The sequence below is a fragment of the Pezoporus flaviventris genome, unplaced genomic scaffold (assembly GCF_033815535.1).
Source record: "Pezoporus flaviventris isolate CSIRO_AGI_PZ_B2104156 unplaced genomic scaffold, CSIRO_AGI_Pfla_v1 ptg000002l, whole genome shotgun sequence".
NCBI lineage: Eukaryota > Metazoa > Chordata > Aves > Psittaciformes > Psittacidae > Pezoporus > Pezoporus flaviventris.
Genome location: NW_026892550.1, coordinates 83,283,566 through 83,305,162, shown reverse-complemented (window position 1 = coordinate 83,305,162; position 21,597 = coordinate 83,283,566). Strand labels below are relative to the sequence as shown.

Here is a 21,597-nt window from a genome sequence, read left to right as displayed (position 1 = left end):
CAATAATAAAATATTTGGGCTAACCCACTAATTAGCAACTGAGACAGCTGTACTGAATATAGGTCAGTTCTGGAAGTATAGTTCAGAACTTTATCACAGAACAGTGTTTCCCTGTATAGTCGAGTATATGACTTAACTATATCATCCAGATATTTGGAATTGTCTGAATCCATCAAGCTACAACAGAGGCTGCAGCTAGAATAAGTCTGGTATCTGCTGAGTGAAATGTGACTTTATCATAGTACTTGATATAATCTGAACTTTCTCCATCATCTCTGGGAAACCAGTTTAGCTGTAATTAAATCACTGTAGGGATGTTTGCAGGTTTTCTTCAGTTTGGGTTTCTGCTCTCTGGGCTGTATTAAAGTAGCATGTTTTTTATAAGTCTTAGCATTTATCTTTGATCCTGTCACAAGCTCTTATGAGAATTGCATTAACTTTTCCTCTCTAATATCTGGCTAATGGCCTGACTAGCAAAAAAGCAGGTTGGGTATTTACATGGCCTGTATCTTTTTCTTGAACTGCAAGTCTTGGTCATGAAAGAAACCTAGGTTGGGTTTTTTTGTTTTGCCGAATCTGCCACTTTCTCGGTTCTTGGTAGCAGTTACCTGTGATGCTGCATGAATAGAAATATTTCACCATGCTATTGTAAACAGTGCAAGAGCTCCTTTGATGCTAGTCCTTATTTTGTGAAGCAGGATACTCTGCCACTGTTATCCCTCCTTCCCTTACCCCTCCCTATTTTCAAGTCTGTTCCCCCAAAAGCCTCTATTGTGTGAGAGGTTTGTTGCGACACTTAACCTGGCTAAGCCACTTGAAAACTGTGGAACATTTAGAAGGTCTGTCCGTATGTAGGGATGGATGCATGCACGAAACAATAATATGCATTCTTGGATCTTGTGCCTGCCCTGCTGTAAGGGCACTCTGGGTGATGAGGATTCGATCAACTGCTGCCAGTTTGAGCCAAGATTTTAACTGTGGCATGCAGAATGCTGCCATATGGCAGTGGAAGAGCATGAGACCCTAGAAAATCCAGCAATGGTTTAGGAAGAGCCTTATTTCTTAGCATGTGGGTTGTGTCACTGTCATTAGCACAATTTTGTTGTCAGGGTGAAATTATGATGGAAATTCTGTAAAGTATGCTTTGCTTGGTGATGTTACCCATGGTGACTTTGGACTAGCTGTCAGCGTGGATTCACCAGAAACATGGTTCTAGGTACTTCTGGGCTTTCAAAATACCTTTAACGCGTCTGTCATTTTGTTCCTCCTGTTGGGAAGTTGGTTGTTGGTTGCATGCCTCCTGGGGGGAAGAGAGAAACAGACATGTATGCAAACACATCGTATTTACTGACTGTATACGCTAAAAATGAGACAAACTCTTTAGCCGTACAGTGACAGGAAATTAACATACACAGGCCTTCAGTCTTTTAGGTAATTAGAAGAGTGAGAGTTGTTTTAATCGGTTCACTGAATGTGTTCTGTTGCTTTTTGTGTTTTGAACTTTTTTAAAAGGAAAGAAAAAGACTCATGATAATTTTTATTGTTTATCTCTGTTGGGTTTTGTTCACATCTGCTTTTAAATTTAAAGACTTACATTTAGCTTTTAGTCATTGACAAAGCAAATCCTGATGCACATATCCAGCCTACTTACGTGTGTCAGGACATAGGGCAGGGAGGGACTGAGTCCAGTCCCTGGTAAACCCAGGCAAGAACCAGCAGCTGAGAATGGTCCGCAAGGTATCTTCATCATGTGCTAATCATCCTGTAACAAACTCTATGCTGCCAGTGAAATACTAAAAACTATAGGAGAGAATAGATGCTGAAACAGTGTCCAAGACCTAGCCATACCTGGAAGCCTTGAAGCAGGAGGTCCAGAAGTGTTAAGAAGGAAAAAAAGTTTCTATTGGTACCCAGCAGCCTGACAAAGGGAAAGAACTTGCTTGTGCACCCAGATTTAGTGACCAGGTTAACTCTTGGTGTGCTGTGAACAGAACCACTTCAGTCTGACAAGTGAGATGAGGTGAGACCTTTGGAAATACCAGTAGCCCTTCATGTTCTGCCTGGAGTGGAAGCTGACCTCCAGAGCTTTAGGGAAGAATCCTTGAAAGCAAGTGGTGCATCTCAAAGAGTAAATAGATACGAGTAAATAAAGCTTTAGCTGAAATACACGCATTTTTATAATAATAGTAAGCTTTTTTTTTCCTTTTTTTGTGGTATTTTTTTTTTGGGAAAGCAAATGCAAAGGAATTAAGTTGTGAATGTGAGAGTGTATCCTTTATGCTGATATCAGGTCTTAAGGGGATTCTAAGAAACAAAATCTGATGTCAGTTACAACTGCTTTTACAGAGAAGCTGTTATAGAGTAGAGCATGTTGTGTCATCTTGCATTTTCCTTGCAGAGTATGTAGATCTCATGAAATGAAATGTATATTTGCAGCAGACAGATTAACTAGGAAGCTGATGAATATTTCTGTTTCTTATTTAGAGGATTTTGGGTAGTGTATTCTGCATGGGATATCTTGTAGGAATGGGAGAAAAAGAATGAGAAACAGAATGGTGTCTGAAAAGGACAGAGAGTCAAGATGTTTCCATGATCTGTGGTGATTTAAGGTGTATGTGCACCATTTGCACTAACCTTTCAAATTTAAGTGTAACCTGAGTGTCAGCTTATGGTTAGAAATAAAGTACTTTGCCAAATGACTGCTGTGTTTTTCCTCAAAATGTTAAGGTCAGGGTTGCTGGCCTTCTTTTTACAAAAGGTTTGCAAGAATGTTTTTTGATGTGTCAAAGTCACCTGAAGATTATCAGGGATTTTTGAGATATTTTTTCAGGGAAGATTTCTGTCTGTGTATATGGGTGAGAATGTATCAAGTCCTGTCTTGTGTTTGGTGAAAAAGAACAGGGGCACTATTGTTTTCAGTGAACTTGGCAGATGTGCAAGTAGGTGAACTTCAGCATCGCACCTTCCACCCTTCTCCCAACAAAACTTTAAAAAGGATTGCACCTAAATAGATGTCAGTGCTTTGGCATCTATTTATGTGCTATCTGGGAATGAGAATCACAATTTGAACAGGTACTTTTTTGGTCTTTTTGTCTTAATTGAATTCATCTCTTTTGCTTTCTTGCTGTTGAGGCCATGAGTATAAGATTATTTTGATAAGGATAAACAACCCTAAGTTTTGTGGGTTCAGTGCTTTGTGTCCCATGACACCAGCATTGGCTGGCTTGCAAACAATTTCCAGAGTGAACATTCTGCTGCCGTTTTTGTTTGTGTGTTGTTAATTTAACATGAAGAGTAATGACCATTTTTACCTTTGAAAACTAGTCAAACCTAATCTACAATATAGTCCTAAGATAGATGCTTCACATTTTTTTATCTACAGGACCATAGCAACCGTAGCTTTTGTAATTGTGGTGTGCACCAAAAGGTAACAGGAATTCAGTTTCCCTCTTGGTCTTGGTTAACACACCCTGAAGTCGTGAATCAAAGCTATCTGGCAGGGTTTCACTGGAATAGAAGATGTTCCTTTTTTTTGGGATTCCATTCCAATAGAGCTCCCTGCTCTATTCTGGAGTCCAGGTCTTACTGTATAATCTAGTAATGCTTTTTTCTGATTAACTATTCAGGTGTGAATTATGAAAATGTGAGCAATTGCTGCCTCTGTTAATGAAGTCTAATGTGTCTGCAACAGTGCTTTATCAGATTAAGACAGCTCTTTTAAAGGCTGACTTTTCTGTAGCTATTATAAAGCTGACATTCAAAGCTTTCCTTGTGCAGACAGGAATTGGTGCTACAAGAAAGCTCAGTCTTCTGGAAGCTGGCTTTATGGCTTCCATTATGCTGATGGAGAAATCACTGTGCTGTAAGATGTGCGTGCTTGCTTGCCTAGTTCCTGATCAAACTGTCCCATTCCCGACTGTCAGGCAGTGACGCTGTTAAGGAGCTGACTCTGTAAATGTTGCTGTCAGCCCATGTCAGTCCTTAACAGAAATTGCAAAAAAGAAATTAGGAGGAAATGTTCCTTGCTGAAGGCTACAGAAGTTATTCCAAAATTCTTTTTGTTTTAACAAATGTGAGCTGGGATTTTCCTGTATTTCTGCAGTATGCTTTTCCCTATTTGGTTGTTACGTACCTAGAAGTAATTACTGTGGTATTAGTATTTGTCCTGGAATAGGGGGAGAAAGGAAAGATGTCATATCTATCTATCTATCTATCTATCTATCTATCTATCTATCAATCATCAGTCTATCTATCTATATGACAGAGAGATCCTCCAGAGGTTGACTTTGCATTAATGAATCTTCAGTTTGCTGTCAGCTGTAGACAGGAATGTCAGCCTTCTGAGCCATTGTTTCACATAGAATACTAGATGTAGGGGCTGATTGAGACAGTGTTAGTAAACACATGCAATTTTATTGGATTATTTATACTGAAGTTGATCCTCCAGAATTTCTAACATTTCTACTATGCCTGAATACAACCCTTATTGAAAACACGCCATCTTTTGACAAGAGTAGTGTACATATTCCTGCCCTCTCTCACTTTATAATTGCCTTAAAAGTATGTCAGCATGAAGTTGGGCAGGTTGCTTTTTACTGTTCTTTCAGAAGGTTAGGTTCTGCTGCAGGATTTACCAGCTTTCATGCTGCTTTGAATTACCTTTTTCATTATGTATGGTTCTGGATATCGCTGTACTTCTTGGAGTGGCAGCTGCTTTGGAGAAGGCTTGATTCTCAGTTGCTTTTCAGTGGCCATGACAAGGCTATTGTAGTGAAACAGATTCATTTCAGTTGCTACAAGTTGCACTGTAGTGCATTTAAATGTTTACTGTCAGATGAACTTTTTTTTCACAGTTCATGGTGTCTGAGTGTTTTTGGACAGTTTCCTGAGATCTTCTAAGACATCTTTTAGCTGGCGCTTTAGGCAGGATGCAGTTAATCTTTCATACAAAAAATGTGTTTATAACTATCCTTTTTTCAAACCTTTTCCTGCAATATTGTATAATTCTCATCTATTCTTTTAATGGTTCTCATAGTCCTCCTTTCAAGCTTTTTCTTAATCTATAGATAGCATTTTCAACTAGTGAAGCAGGTCGATCGTGTGTCTCTGTACTTGCAAAGCTGCTATGGAAGTCTCTGGATATTTACATGAAGTTTTTACTTCGGCTGACATTGATTTGTTTGATTGCTGATTTTTTTATTCGGCTTGCAGATAGGATGCTCTTTGGAAGTTTGTGTTCTCTTAGTGAACAGAGAACAAGAAAGTTTTGTTTCACAAATGTAAAGGTATGCAAGCGACCTTGGGGAAAAATGGTTTAGCACTGACTTCAGTGGTTTTGTTTTTTTTAAACACTTGCAGTTTATAGTTTCTTTCTTTATAAACTTAAGTAAGGGGTCCTGCACTGGCAGAAAACACTAAAGGGTTTTGAAACCTGCAGGAGAGTTTGCAAAGGAAAAGTGGTCAATACATTCATGTCACAGTTGGACAATGTTCCTTGTGGTTACCACCGTCTTTAAGGTTAAGGGATGGTTTATTTGTGACTATATTTAGAATCACAGTAGAAGAGGAAAAAAAGTAACAGGACTACATATTGTCCTCATGGAAGATAAGATTCTACTTCTGAAATTCCTAGTACAACACTAGTCTGGTGCAGAATGTTGAAAAAACTTGTAACTTTTCTGTTATGTTGCTGTCTGAAAGAAATATTCCATGTAATTTTGCTTGGATTGCTGGAGGGTAACTGGAAGTTTTTTCTTCTTCCTGATTAATTTGTATTATGAATGAGAAAAGATGTTTCCGCCACTTCCTTCACTTTGCTGTTTCCAGGATAAAAAAATGTTTTTCCTAGTGTGGATTGTCTTAATATCTACTTCTGCTTATGGATTCCTAATAGCAACAAAGTGAAATGGCTGGTGATAAATGTTATTAGAAGAAAAAAAAGTGGGAAGGAGGAGGGAAGAGTTTAGATTTATCTTGTAACATATTGGGTTTTTTGTTTGTTTGTCTGTTTTCTTTCTTGACAAATCTCTATGTCAGTGGAAATACTGAAACTAGTTCCATGGTTGGAAAGGTGTATTTAGTTAATATTCAGAATATTCCCAATTTTTAAAGTCTAACAATGATGTAATCAAAGTTCTCATCTCAAGAAAAATACTGGAGGGTTATGTTGTTTCCAGAGACTTTCTTCTCTTAATCTAATGCTTTTGTTTGTTTTTGCTTTTGAGAAGTGAATGCAGAGTAATGTGTGGTGACAGTGTCAGCAATGTCAGAGTTCTGTCTGAGTTTTACATATGCTGGCTCCAGGAATCCTTTCTGTAACCCTAATAAACAGCTAATTTTAGCAGCTGGCTTTTGTAGCTTGAATTATTTGATTTTTTTTTTTTTTTCTGGAATAACAGAGGTTTCAGTGCCTACCTGTGGAACAAAGCTTAGAGCTGCATAAGCAAGCATAGGATTGCTGTTTCCACTGAAGGTGGATGAGAGCTAACCTGCCTGCTGGTGTATTAGAAGATGGCTACTGCACCAGTGCCTGCTGTGGTACCAGCTCCTTTCAGCTGCCTGGGAAACTACTTTTCGGTCAAGGACATCAGTCACTTTCATTTTTTGAAAAGCTATTAACAGTTTAACAAAACGTTTACAAAAGCAATTCCATGAGCTTTCCGTTTTGGGTGTGATTAACTTGTAAGAATCTAAAATCTTTTTTTGGGCTTCTTGTATGTTATTAAGTACTTTACTAGGTGATATTCCTGCATGCAACAGTAATATACTTCTAGCAACATTTAAACTTAATGTTTTTGGGAGAAAGTACTTTAAAACACAAAGAATAAAACATGTCTAATCTTCTGGTTAACTTGTATGAATCTCTTAAGTGAATGCATGTTTGCACTGATTTACTGTGGTGAGTTTCTAGCAAAGAAATTAAGTGCTGTGAGTTAGATTAATTTTTCAAGAGAATCTTTGTGACTGCAAGATCTCTCTTGAATGTACTTTATGTAGTGTCTAAGAAATCATATCTAACTTGTTTTGAGTGCTCAAGTGGTGTCACAGCAGCATTTTTAGCATTTTGGTATCTCATTAGTCTGAGATAGCTTTTCTGTTTGTAAGAAGTGTTTTTCTTCCAGATCTGTGGCACAGTGTCTTGCTTATTGAAGCAACTCCAGTAGAACACTGTAGGCTTTGTTACATAGTTTATATTATGTACTGTTTTTGCATAAGCTGAAATAGAAGAGAGATTTTATCTGTAACTTGTATTTTAGAAATTATCTGTAGGTGGTGTTTTGGTAACTAATTTCAATTATTAATGCTGCTGGCTATCTTTCCTTGGCCTTTTTTCCTTTACATATGTGTTTTCAAATATTCCATAGCAATATTGTTGCTAGCTTTGGTTGTCATTAAAAAAAAACAGAGAAAGTGAGAGTAAGAGAGAGAGAGCGCTTGAACTTCTTGAGGACTGCTCACAAAACGGAATCAGCTTCCATAAGCTTTGTGAAATTACTTATGATATTGTATCTACTATGAAATAGTGCGAAAATGACAAGATGCTGGCTCACTCTGATCTTGTTTTCCATTTAAAACTCATGGTTAAAATAAACATTTAAAAACTATTTTTTTGTTGTATCTTTTCCTGTACTAACTTGTTTCTGAAAGGAAAAAAAAAAAGTATCTTTATCAAGCTTTTACTTTTTTCTTTCTATCCTTTTTCAGTCTTCTTTGCAATGTTAATTTTTTGGTCTCTTCCCCTCCACCCACTTGTACTATTTTTACAGTTTCTTTTGTAAGTGTATTCTTCTTTTGAGACTAATCTTACATCTTCTTGCCCAATTATTATCTCACAAATATGCCATAGGGTTTGGAAAAATTGATTCCTAATATCTGGAAAACCTTACTTCCAAGCAGAAGGTGAAGCTAAATGAAAGCTGGTGTGAAAGGAAAGATACTGGAATATGTAAGATGCTGCTGCTCTTTGGACACTATCTGTACTCTTTTCATCTGATGGGGAGAGGTCAGATCAGGAATGTTTCAGTGTTCTGGTTTTCATTTCAGTTGAGCCCACCAGTGGCTTGAAATAGTGTACACTGAAAGAAACGGGGGAAAAAAAGTGAGAACTCTATAATAGGAGTAGTTCTAAATTACAGTTGTTCAGTCAGAAGAGTGGATTTCATCTGTTTCTTGCTCCTCTGTGTGATCTTGGCTACTAACACTGGTCTCAGCCCAGTGCCCCTGAAGAGTTACCTGCTAGCACTTACAGAACAGCATAATGTTAACAGCGCAAAACCGTGGAATTTTATTGTGTGTGCTATCAGAGTTCTTGTTTAAAGAAGTAGAGGGGAGGAGGAACTGCACTATGATGATATGGTACTGTTCTGTTTTCTTAAGAGGTTACTGCTTTTGGAATTATATTATTTAATGGAATTAATCTGAGCTGGTTAGTAAGAAGCATATTTGGATTGAAATCTTTGCTTGACCTTAACAAAGATTTTTGTTTTGGACCAAATCCCAGTTTGAGAGAAAATAAGACACTTGAACCAGTTTTCTGTGCAGGTGTGATTCTTTTGTTCCTCTTAACCAAATTGGTCACATTTGGTGTGTTATTGCTGTTCTTTCAGAGTTGTATTTACAGCTGCTTAAGCTTTGTGGTCAGTAATGATTTCATGATGTTTCTTGGTTTTCGTTCTGACTTTGAAGGAGGGCTGACAGGAACACCAAAGGGACCTGCTAGTCAAGGTCATGATCAGAATCATTTTGTCTATCTACCTTCCCATTTGCAAGATTGTTTTCCCAGCAGCAGGGTTTAGAAACCATGTCATATAGAACCTAGGAGTGCTGAAAAGATAAAAAAGTACTACTGAATGGGCTTTACATTTTGATTATCTCTTCTGCTCGGAAAGATAATAGGTAAAGAACTAGGGCCAGTTAGAAACAAGAAAATAAGCTAACTTCTGTAGATAAAAAGTTCTGGGTTGAATTTTTTTTCCTCTTTCTCTTTATTGTGATAATATAACAACAGAAAAGCAAGAATAGAAGTTCCTTTTTGTGTTTAAATAAGCAATTTTTATTTAAATTTTAATTTTTTTGTGTGTAGGAATTGAAAAGATGGTGGAGAAGTGTAAAGGTAGTAGAACACACTTTATGCTAATCTGGGACAAAATATTTGGTGATAAACTAGGCATTTACTAAGTTATTTTTTATTGATACAGATTTTAATATGTTATTCTTTTTGATACAGATATGGTTCTGAACATCGTGAGCACGTGACTTCAAAGATGGACGACTGGATCTTTTATAAGTTGTGATTGGCCTTAAGCTGACTTTTAACTGTTGAACAAATTAACAGGATTTCTCTCATTCCTGATTTATGCCTATATAATTGCCTCACACCACCAGCTTAATCATGTATGGAAGTGCTCGGTCAGTTGGTAAGGTTGAGCCAAGCAACCAGAGTCCAGGGCGTTCACCAAGGCTGCCACGGTCACCACGCTTGGGCCATCGTCGAACCAACAGCACAGGAGGCAGTTCTGGGAGTAGTACTGGGGGTGGCAGTGGGAAAACCCTTTCAATGGAAAATATTCAGTCCTTAAATGCTGCCTATGCTACATCTGGCCCTATGTATCTAAGTGACCATGAGAACGTGGGTGCAGACACCCCAAAAAGCACCATGACTTTGGGCCGGTCTGGGGGGCGGCTGCCTTATGGGGTTAGGATGACTGCAATGGGTAGCAGCCCTAACATTGCCAGTAGTGGAGTTGCCAGTGATACTATTGCATTTGGAGACCACCATCTCCCTCCAGTGAGTATGGCATCCACTGTGCCTCACTCACTGCGCCAGGCCAGGGATAACACAATAATGGATCTGCAGACACAACTCAAAGAAGTACTAAGGGAAAATGATCTGCTTCGCAAAGATGTGGAGGTGAAAGAAAGCAAGCTCAGTTCTTCCATGAACAGTATCAAGACCTTCTGGAGTCCTGAGCTAAAGAAGGAGAGAGCTCTGAGGAAAGATGAAGCTTCAAAAATCACCATTTGGAAGGAGCAATATAGAGTTTTGCAAGAAGAAAACCAGGTTTGTCATCTAATGTCACTGTTGTGTTAATGCAGTGGCATGATTGCATAAGTTCAATTAACTTGCATGTCATGTTTAAGCAGCTGAGTTATACTGGTGCTTTTCTCAGGTAGTTCGTATGAATAAGATGCATGTTCAGCTTACAGGCTTCTTTTTAAATGTTTCTTATCAGACTTGCAAGCCACTTCTTGAGCACTCAGTTCTCCTGTGTGGTGTGTTATTTTTCCTAGAATTGATGCTAACCACTCAGTTTACTTTTGGATGTATTTTACCCTGCTCATAATTAATATTTCTATAGTGCTTACCTCTTGCAGCGTTCCTTGGAGCATTGACCCCAAATACAACTGAACTGTTGCTGAATGTTGACAGATTGCCAGTAAAACAAAGTTCACATTACACTGGTCTTTTAGAACTCCAGTTAAAACCTACAGAGCTTCAGTTTTCACAAACAAATATAAATTGTGTTCTTGGCTATACTTAAGTAACACTGTTTAGTACCTGTACATCTGATCTTTTGTCACAGGCTGTGCGATTCTTGTTATGCAACTATCATAAAGCACTCTACCCTTTTTTTTTTTTTTTTTTGTAGTGGTCTGGCTACTTAGGGAATAGGCAAAAGATCAGAGGATCTTGGCTGTCTACTTCTTTTGTCCCTCTTAAAAGCATCCCTAAATTAGAGTAATTCTGAGAGGTAGATTAAAATTGAGGTCTCTTTGTACTCAGCTGTATTTATTAAAAGCTTTTTAAAAATGTTTCCCACCTAGAATGTTTTGCTAGTTTAATCTGGAAGTAACTAGTTGTCTCCGAGTTAGTGTCCTCCTGTTTAGTTGTTTCTCAACAAATGTGAGTTAGTCATCTCTCTGGACTCTCCAGTAAGAAACCTCATCACTCAGCTGACATTATGCAGGCTCAGAGTCCAACTCCAAAGTTTCCTGAAATTAAGTCAGCTTTCACTGTGATAAAATTACTTTCTCTCTTGAGGTTTTTAAATATCTAAAAAAGTTTAATTAAATAGTTTCCATAGTTCAAGCATGATCATGTTCTTGAAGCTCTTAAGGTATACTTGCTATTTTAGGCAGCACTTTTTCAAGATTTGCTTTAAAAGGTGGAAGAGGGAAACTGCTGGAGGGCAAAAACAGCAGTGGTAGTACTTGACATGTTATACTCTACTTTCAGGTGACCTCTTAAATAGTAGATTCCTTTTGGTTAGTGATAATCTGCTACACTGAAGCTGTCTGTGATTTTCTTTTCACATCTTAAAGAACTGAGTTGAAGAAAGTTAGTTGCTTTTCTTGAGTTAGTATGAAATAATTTAATAAACTTGTGTCATTTTATAGTTGTATTCTTACTGAATGGTAAGTATCACAATAGAGAATTTATTTGTTAACATGTGTGATATTTTGCACTCATTTGCGTGTATCTTCTTGGAGTGAAGAAAACCTAAAGCTAAATACTTTTATTATGAAAGTAGGATTTTGTCGGAGTAATCTGGTGAAAATTTAGTTATAATGGTATAGTACCAGTATAATGAATACATGAAATATCATTCACTCAAGTTTCGGATACTCTTTGTATTTCAGCTGCAGGTCAATATTTTAATTCTCAAGGCTTTTTTCATTTTTAGGTTCTGTTTTCATGCCAAATGTAATATCTTAGACTATAGTAACATTCTGAAATCAGTTTTGACATTTTAGGATGCTGTGGAAATCTTGCAAGAAAAATGCAATGAATGTATGGTTTAGAATGGATTAAGTGGTTATGGAACACATAGATTGGAGAACAGTGATTCCTCTATCTGATTTCTTTTTTTCCTTGTCTTTCCTTTATCCCCTAATTAAACATGTACAGATATTTCCAGGCTGCTGTTCTCTAAGCAATCACTGTAATTACTATCACACTGGTAGAATTGTATAACTTTGGCCCAAAAAAGAAGGGTGCAATTTAAAAGGAAAAGGGTATTATTGCAATGAGCTGTAAAAACTAAGAATGCTAATTAATAGATTATAGCTAGCTAACAGTATGTCCTAATTAAATTCTGAATCCATTGTGTCTTTTATAGCCTTTTGGAGTTGGTCACTTCAGCCCTTTATAAGGAAGATCAGTTTAATAGGATTTGCTGTAATTAAACAGACTTCTCTGTTTAGAGACTGAACAAGGGATTTCTCTGATCTGTTTGGGGACCAGAAAAATCTCTTCATTATCCTTCCAGCCTCCCCATAAAATGAGTTCCAGTATAATTGCAGGAACTTACGTTTTAGATCTAAAACCAAGTATTTTAGCACATCACTTTTAATAAAGACTTCCCACATGTGCAGAACTTGTGCTTTGTATTAAATTTAGCTAAGGCCAAATGCATTGTTAAAAATTGACTCAACTCATGGAGTCAAGATGCTGGCTGACTCACGCTGTTATCTGGTAGTTATCTCAATCTGTTTGCTGTGGTCTTGGCTCTTTATTCCTCTGCACACTTCATTGTCCGTGATTGTTTGGTTTTGGTTTTGTTTTTTATTGCTGTTCTTGTCACCTCAACTTTGAATAATTAAATTGCCTCTTGGTTTTGGAAGCTGTTAAAAAATTGTTAAAAAATATGTGAAGATGTGACCTCTGATTGATTGCTACCACAGCCTCTTGTGAAAAATGCTCGGGTGTCTGGGTTTTCTTTCCCATTTCTTAAGAATGTGTGTAAATAAATCACAATTATTGACATATTGCTTACTGGTTTCCAAGAAATTTTCTGGATCCAGTGAAGATCAGAGGAGACTAAAGAGCATGCTACCTGTCCTGAAGCAATTACATCTCTCTTTGGTTGTCTTCTTAGGCCAGGGGTAGCAGGGATATTTTGGATATAATACTGACAATATCATGCACATGCCTCCATACAGCTTTCGCTTGGATTGATAGTGCTTTAGACTTGCTGAGTTGTGGTATATTCACCAGCTGTGGTGCAGCACAGCTTCATTCCTCAGCTACTCTGAGCAAATACTACAGCTGTGGGGTGTAGCATATGCTCCTTTATTTTCATTTTCTGTTACTGATCTTGAAGAGCCAGAAAATACTTTCTTTTCATAAATGGGGAATGTTACTGTCATCTTATTTTGAAAAGCTCAAAACTAAACATGGAAAGTATTCCTGTAATTAACATAGGTTCTTGGAAAAATACAATAGATTTCAGTGCTGTGTGGATTAGTTTCCGAGTTATACTTTGCAAGAAGCTAAAAGGACAGTGCAAGTGATTTCTCGAAGGTTAACAAACCCCTGCATAATATCCAAGGAAGAATTGATGGTGCCAATGAATAGGAGCTTGGTTTTGGCATGGTATCCCTCTCCTCAGCATGCTTTAGTAGGAACTATGGTTTTTTTCGAGTTGAAAAGTAATATTTATTATTTTTTTAGTGTGTGTGGTTTAAGGTTTCCTTGGAAACCTCTTCCTTAGAAGCCAGAAGAGGGAAGGAAAGACAGTGGGTATTTTTTGTATTTCGATAGAAATAATTTCCCTAAGAATTGGACATGGACTCCGTGGAGCTTGAGAACAAAGGAACTCCTCCAAGTTGAAATTTGCTTATACCAAGGTGATTGTCCGTTAGAATAAGTAGTGCAGTGCAAATTTGATGTCTGACGCCCTGCATTGAAATTTCCCACATTTGACTGATCTGTGTTTAAGATCCAATTTATGTTTCAGCTGAAATAATGTAGTACTGCTGAAAACATCTTTTTACTTTGATCTGTTTCTGTGGTCTTTTTGTGGCTAGAGGCCTTGGATATCTGAGTGAGAGAGTTTAACCAAGAAAACATTTCTGAAAGGAATTTCACCTTGTTTGGGGTAAGCACCTGAAGAGCATTCTACCTTATTGTGATGGAGAAGTATGATAGGTGTACTCCAGCATTTTGTTACTGTTCTCCAGAGTCAGAAGATCTCTCCTTTGCATAATAGTGTGGAATGAGCATCTTGCTTTTCGAAATATAGGTGTCCATTTGTTAGCCTCTTAAATGCATTCGGTGCTGCTCTTGAGACTGGCTGAGTTTCTAATGCATACATTGTTTCTCTGAAAATCAGATTAATTCTCACTTCTCCATTGATTTAATTAAATTAAAAAAAAATTATTTTCCTTAGTACTGTATCATTCTATTATTAGTACCATTCCTGATCTGGTTAGTTGTTGATAGAAAACTAAACTTTCTCCCATTATGGATGTTTAGTTGTGCAATATGCGTTTCTACCGTCAGTGGTTTAAAGGCATTATCTGTATCCCACAGCATTACACTTAAATAATTCTTTCAGTGGCAGATGTCTGTCGACTTTCTAGAATGCCGGCTTTAAGGTTCATTCTGTCTTCACATGCAGCATGAAATTATAACATAATTCTCTTTCAGAACAACTCATCTCCTCAAGAGTGCCTGATATCTGAGGCATTCCGTGTTCTGTCTGCAATTGTATAAGGAAATAAAATCAGACTTTTTGTGTTTATCTAGGTTCCCCAGTACATTTTTTTCTCCCATGTTTCCTGTTGAAGTAAAATCTAATACCTTGATTTGATTTGAACTGTAGCATAGGCTGAACAGCTGGTCTCTACTTGATCCATTAAACAAACAAGGGGAATTCTACCAACTTGAAAGCAGCTTCTAGTAAAATGGGTGCTGTCAGTGGTACCGTTGAACTTCTGTAGTTTAACTGTGCCTTTTGCCGTTAAGCTGGCGGAAGGATTACTTTAAATTCCTGACAGTTTGAAATACCTGCCTTGTTTGTTTGTTTGTTTTGGGGTGGGATTTTTTTTGTTTTGTTTTGGTTTTATTGTCCACTGTGTGTTCAGACTATTCAGACATTATGCTCCTAACTAGGGTTGCAGTTTATTATTCCACCATTCAGTATGTATATTACTGAGAAGTCTTGTCTGCGTTGCTGTATTTCTCTTGAAGACATTTGTCTCTTTTGACATTATTGTAATTCTGGTGGTTTTAGTTTCTAACTTTGTCCCTTGAGTGTTCCCTAAAGTGTGAACTATTTATCTTGAAACTGTAAGGCTCTGTTTTGGAGCAGGCTTCCTTTTAGTTGCTTAGTGATCTTATTAATAATGTTGATAGCAATAACACAGAGGTACTCCTGAATTATAGTTCATTTTAGCAATGGTCTTGTACTGATACTATAGCTAATCTAATACCAAATGTAGTATTCTTGTGTCTTTTCGTGGTATTAAGTAGAAGGAAGAGAAGCAGAGTCAGAAAGAGCAGAGTCACTTTTTGTAGTGGAAAACAATACAGGTGCAAAGGCATAGTTGGTTTCCTTCTGTGTGAATATTAGTTGTTATATCTAAGTGATTTACTTAGTGCTTGCAGTAGTTGTACGTTGGACTGCAAAGCAGGAGTAGGTTTTCTGGTTCTATTAGTAGCCTTGAGAAGCAGGTTGCAATGATCAATTTTTATAAAGCTCTATTCTAACTTAGAGGTCCTAGTAAATCACCAAAAACCCCCTTGATTTAGTGATCATTCTTTTTATTATTGAGGTACTTGTTGTAAATCAGTCGTGCCCTATTATTATATTGTATTTTGTATAGTCACTTTTGCTTCCAAAGAATATTAGTCTGTTCTCCTTTATTTATCCTGAGGGAACTATGCTATTTTTTTTCCTATTTATAACCTGGACTAAATACCAGAAACTTCTGTACTGATTGGGAAAAATTGGAGCATACCAATATATAGAATGTATTGCAATTGCAGAATCAGTATTCACATTTAAACCATAAGGAAAAGAAAGAATCAATGGAAGGAGTCATTATCAACATCTAGATCAGTATTTGAAGAGATCTCATGATAATTTGAATGTTTGTCAGTTGACCTCCATTAAAAAGTTCTTATGAATTCACCCTTGGAAGACACTGGATTATTAAAAAAAAACCAACAAAAGCCCAACACACCACAACATCCTCCCTCACCTCCCCTCCCCACCCCCCAAAGTATTAAAACAGTCTTTTTGTGTGTGTGCTCATTGAAATGAGCATGATCAGGTGCCAAAATACTGGCATAGAATGCTGTTAAGAGGGCATCTAGTGATCATTGCATTAGAAATCGGAGGAGTTAAACTTATGTATAACAGTTACGGGAATAAATACCATGTGACTGGCTTCTTCAGTTTAATTTTGGTAACTTCGTTTGTAAACTGGAATGCTAAGTCATGTATTATTCTTCGTAAACCTAAGGTTTTGATGGCTGTTGCAAGCTTTTAATTCTTTAAATTTTTCATTCATGTACTACCACTTTTTCCTATTGGTATTTAAATGACTCAAATATATATGGTATTTAAATGACTCAAGTTTTGCTCTTCCCTGAGTAGGGGTTACTGGTTCAGGATCCCTTTGAAACTGGGAAAAATTACTTAGTCTTTGCTGCTCTATGCTGCCTGCGGTTCCTATATGGATTGCTTTTAATATCTAATTATCTTTGTTGCTAATTTGGAAAATAAATACTATGAGCCAGCAATGGTGAGCAGTTGTTTAGAGGCAGTTATATTCTTCCTGAGTTTGACTCCACAACATCAAAAGGAATTTAAAGGCAGTATGTAGTTTCCTAATGATCTTGAGCAGTTCAGTGCAAGCACATAGAGCAACACCAGGGGGTGATGGCATTTCTACTCTCATACATAACACAACGACAATACACTTTTTGTTGAGGGGAAGGAGAAGGGGGTAGAGATCAGCTGTCCAATATAACATCTTTTGCAGTGCTCTGCAAATACAGCAGAGAGGTGGAGAACAAATTTTACCTTTTTTTAAAGGTGCTTTGTTTACCACCTGTTGCTGTATGATTTCTGCATTGTTACCGGGTTCTGTATTGTGCTGCTGTGCGTTTCTGTTTCTACAGTGGTAGCCTTTCCTGCTTCTTCCCTTCTTTTCCTCTCATTTCACATCCCTGCTCTAGTGTGCTGGGGCGGGAAACTGGGAGACAGCCTAGGTTTGGAAAAACAAATAAATGGTAGTCCAGAACTACCTAACCCTCACCAGTATTTGTATCAAAGCTAAGTATGGTTTTATTTTTTTATGGCCAGTATATACTACATCATCATTGTATCCTTGTGAGCAGCACTATTGAGGAGTAGGCGCTTCGCTAAATACTCTTGCTGTTTAAGTGATTCACAGTTGCAGGCCTTCTACAAGAGGAAGTATGCTTGACATTGAGTTTATGGGTTTTTTTGATCCTTCTTGTCAGATGACCAGGTACCAGCTACCTTGAGTTGTTAAATTTTGAGAACAGATGGTCTTCTAATTATAAGTTGATATGGCTTCCAAAGAATACAGGGTCATGCATTTCCTTCAATACTGCTGTCACTTGTTTCTAAGATTAAATCAAAGCAGCACATGAACTACAGCCATTTTTAGATGAAAACCTGATTTTTCTTCAGGTAGTTTGTACAGGATATGGTTATTTCACAGTAGTTGATTACTCCTGGGTGTGTGTGTGTGTGTGTGTGTGTGTAGGTGAAGCAAATCCTTCCTTTGTAATGTAGTGTGATGAGGTGCATACCTTTTTCCCCTGCAGGAGGTACAAAATTGTCTTGAGCTAAGGGTCTGTTTTTGTGGAATCATGTCTCAGATGACAAATACTTATTTTTGACTGAGGGGAGGGAAAAGCTTTCTGAACATGCATTCATATTGTAACATGTCTTTGAGGACCTTTAAGTGCAAGAATGCTCATTTCAGGCTTAACCTATTGGTAGACTTGGGTTAGTTTGGACCAGGAAGTCCTGACACTGGAGACAGTGGTGTGTCCTATAATAGAACTCCTGTTTTGCTGTGAGCAAACAAACCTTTCTTTTTCATTATTTTTCTTATTTTACTATTGGAATGTTGGTTAGACTTCCCACACTATAGGTGAATATCAGTTCTCAGATGAACAGAAACAAAACGGCAAGCAACAAAGTAATCTGAGATCACTGGAGCTTTCCTCATTAGAGAGGCAAGATACCCACACAGCCTATGCCAGCGTCTGATCTCACAACTGTAAGCCTCCATGAGGCTTACTCTTATGAGAGATGGAAACATTTAATATTAAACATTTGATTTGCTAGAGGACTCAGGGCTTTATACCAAAGCTCTAAAACTCTTACTGGAAATGCTATAAATGTGAAAAGCAGCACAACTAAGAAACACCAACCTGCTCAGAATTAAAGCTTTACTGCAGAAGATGCTAATTGTCCAAAGACAATCCATAAAGAAGCAATAGATAGATGAGAAGGACACTGTCTTTAAAGAGTGGTCACACTTTTGCAACTGAGTCTAGATCCTTTCAGTTGAGCTAGATGTTATGATTGAAGGTTTCTGTTGCTTTCTTGCCAGCATGCTACAAAATGAAATTACTTTTTCTGCTTTTCAGGAACTGGAAAGTACATCTCATGCACACAAATGAAAAGTAACTGTGAGGTTTTTCTCTTCTACATGAGGAAAAGATGGTCTCATAGCTGCAGTGTAGACTTAAAAAGAGAAACAGGAGTGTGTTGGATAAGATTTGCTCCTGTGTGTTTTTAGGTTAGGGTTTGTTTCCTGCAAGTCTTAGTGGACATAGTTGTTTATCTGATCAACAAGAAATCCCTCAGTAAGTAACACTTCATTATTTGTCTGGATTTTGCATCAACTAGAAATATACATATAAAGTTCCTGAAAGTGGTTTTGGTTTCTATGGCAAGAGGTTTCAGTAATTCTTTACTGGATGAGAGAAGTACATCTGTAGAGAGGATGACAAAAGCTAAAAGCTTTAGGTTGAGGATTAGTGCTAATAGGTGAACCGATGAATCCCAGAATAATCCTAGAGAAAGGAAATGGGCAGAAAGAGCAAGCATAGTAAAGGCTTTTAATTAGGTTGTTAGGAAACGCTGTGCCCTGCACTGGAGACTTAGGAAGTAACTTCCTTATTTTCCTCAACTGGAAAATGTGGAGAATCAGATTGTTCAGGGGTTAGTTACTCATCTCTGTTTGGTTTAGGAGTACAAATGACAGTGTTGTGTTTACTAGGTAGAGCATAGTTAAACATGACCATTTTAGTGTCTTTCTGATTCCTGCTGCTAAGTAATCCTGATGAGGAGGGAAAGAAGGACTTTGGGAGGAGAGGGCAGTGGTTAAAATGTAGATAATTCTTTGATCTGGCCAAGTATGACAGTCTTTGTATGTTTTACATTAGGAGAACAGATATATATTTTTTTGTGAAATCTTCGTTTTTCTGTGTGTCTGTATTAATTTTAACAGATGTACTTGCTTGTGGAGATTTGTCCAGAGGAATTGTACAAAAGGCCCACAACCATAGGTGTTCTTTTTTTTAGGGTAAAGGAATTCCCCAGTCTTCATCAGCCTTTATATCACTTGAGTAAAGTCAAATTATTTTGTCTGTGGCAGCTTTGATTTGGAGGATGATTTTTAAGGCTCTCTCCGTCAGACAGTGTTTCATTGATCAGGTTTGACCATATGATTGTGAGCCTGTTAATGTGTAACTGTTTTAATAGATCTGTGAGCCTAGTTACTCAGAGGAGGGACCTTTCTAAGGAAGCATAGGTATACTTTCCTACAAGAAAGTAAATAGTGCAATATATATGTACAAGGCAGTACATTTTTGTGGATGAAGAAGTCATCCATTTTGTAATCCTCTTTGCAAAGCGTGTTTGGGCCTTCTGATCACTTCACCATGTCTGGGAGGTTCCAAAGAATTGAATTATCTGCAATAATTTATTTTCAGGGGGAACCCCAAAAAACTCCACCTTGCGATAAAATGAGTTCGTCCAAACTTTTCTTAACACTGAATTAATTACGATTTGAACTAGCAGATCATTTTGACAATAAGAAAAGTTTTGGTCATGATTCATGAGAACCTCTGTGCATATATTTGACCAAACAGTTGAAGGAAGCGTGGGTACTACTGTGTGTCCTCAGGTTACGGTTTGTAACACTTTTTGCGGTTGTGCTAGTGAGATCTTACTAGTAGTTCCACAATCTAAGCCATTTCAGTTGGAAATAGTATACAGTGTAACTACTATTACCATATCTTATGTTTCTGAGCTTTTTAAAGTCTTTAAATAGGTTTACAATTTAACTTTAAAATTTGCACTTAACATATAACAGTTGAACAAATTGGGTCATACTGCTGTTAAGTTCTCTTTTCCCTGTCCTAGAAGCAAGATTCAAAATTTAATGTTTGCTATTTAAAGAAGGTTCCAAGTTATCATTTCTATCCAGGAAAAGCTTTTACTTTTTCTCTTCGCAAAGGCTGGGAATGCATTCAAGACCAGCCTGCTAAAACTGCATACAGTGTTCTCAAAACAGAATCAGTTTAGTGTGTACTTATTCAGAAATCATCCCTCTCGTTCTTTCCATTTGGCTGAATCAGCTCAAATCTGTATGACTTTAAGAGGTCTGAGGTCTGTCTCTTTTTTTGACTGTGTGAGAACTGTCATTCATTCATATTTAGCATCACTTTTTTGCTAATTAACTGTTTAGAGTGGTTCATGTCAGACTTCTTTACTCTGAAAGACAGGGAACTTGTGGAAGAAATCATTAATTCATTAGGTTTATTCTGGTCTGTTGCAGGTAACATTCTGCACACATGTGATTTATACTATCTGAAGGATTGATACTTAATTCAGTTCTTTATTTCACAACTGGGGACTGGGGTGTGTTAGTGATTTGCACCTGGAGCAGAGCTTATAGAAACATAGAATCATAGAATTGTTAGGGTTGGAAAGGACCTGAAGATCATCTACTTCCAACCCCCTGCCACCTGGCCAAGTCTCTGTCCAAGCTGGCCTTTTTTAATTTGGTTTTTTTTTTTTGGTTAGCTTCTGGATTAGTTTCCTCTGATTTCTATCGAGTTCGCACACACCAAAACTGGTTTGTGAAACCAGCCAGCATGTGACAAGTAGGAACTATCTGAGGATCTTCTAAACAGCACTGCTGCTGAAAAATAAAAGGCTGTTGGGTATGTAGTCATGTTTGTACAGCTTCTAGCACTTGAGCCTTTGAAGGAGTCTAAATGATGATGAATTAAACATTTAAACACTCGGAAGCATACATGTTATTTCCATCAATAAATGCATATTGTAAAATGTTTCCAAACCAGTAAATTGGGTTAGAGAGATGATTATTCAAAATTGTGTGGTTAGTGGTTACTGTCGTTTGAGATCCTGGAGAATTGTTGTACTCTGTGTTAACTATGAGAAAGCAAAATCACCACCTACTTCAAAAAATAATTGGATATATTAGGTGCTGTGAACCCTTCAGACATATATTCATAAGAGCTCTGTCACATGCACAGGTTAGGGTTGAAGGATGGTATCTTTCATTTTTGACACCTTTTCTTGAAGGACATTGAGCTTCAGCAGTTCAGCACAATTGATGTGTATTTCTTTGTGATTAAACAACTCTGTCAGTTAGTTTTGTTAATAATCTGTGAGTGGAAGAACTAATTTTAGTAGTGCACCAATAACAGGAAGGGTCAATATGGCCTTTATAAGCCTGTATATAACTGAAAAGGTGTGATAAGGTTTTCCTGCTGAGCACTTTCATTTT

General features: G+C 37.4%; 1 protein-coding gene across 3 annotated transcripts in view; it reads left to right on the top strand.

Moving 5' to 3' along the window:
- Positions 1-21,597, top strand: part of ERC1 (ELKS/RAB6-interacting/CAST family member 1) — a 295,399-nt gene that overhangs the window by 1,935 nt on the left and 271,867 nt on the right. For all 3 annotated transcript variants that reach the window (XM_061444782.1, XM_061444783.1, XM_061444784.1), the window contains exon 2: positions 9,227-10,060. In XM_061444782.1, the coding sequence (XP_061300766.1) occupies positions 9,392-10,060 (669 nt within the window). In that variant the 5' untranslated portion in view covers positions 9,227-9,391. The remainder of the gene's footprint in view (positions 1-9,226; positions 10,061-21,597) is intronic.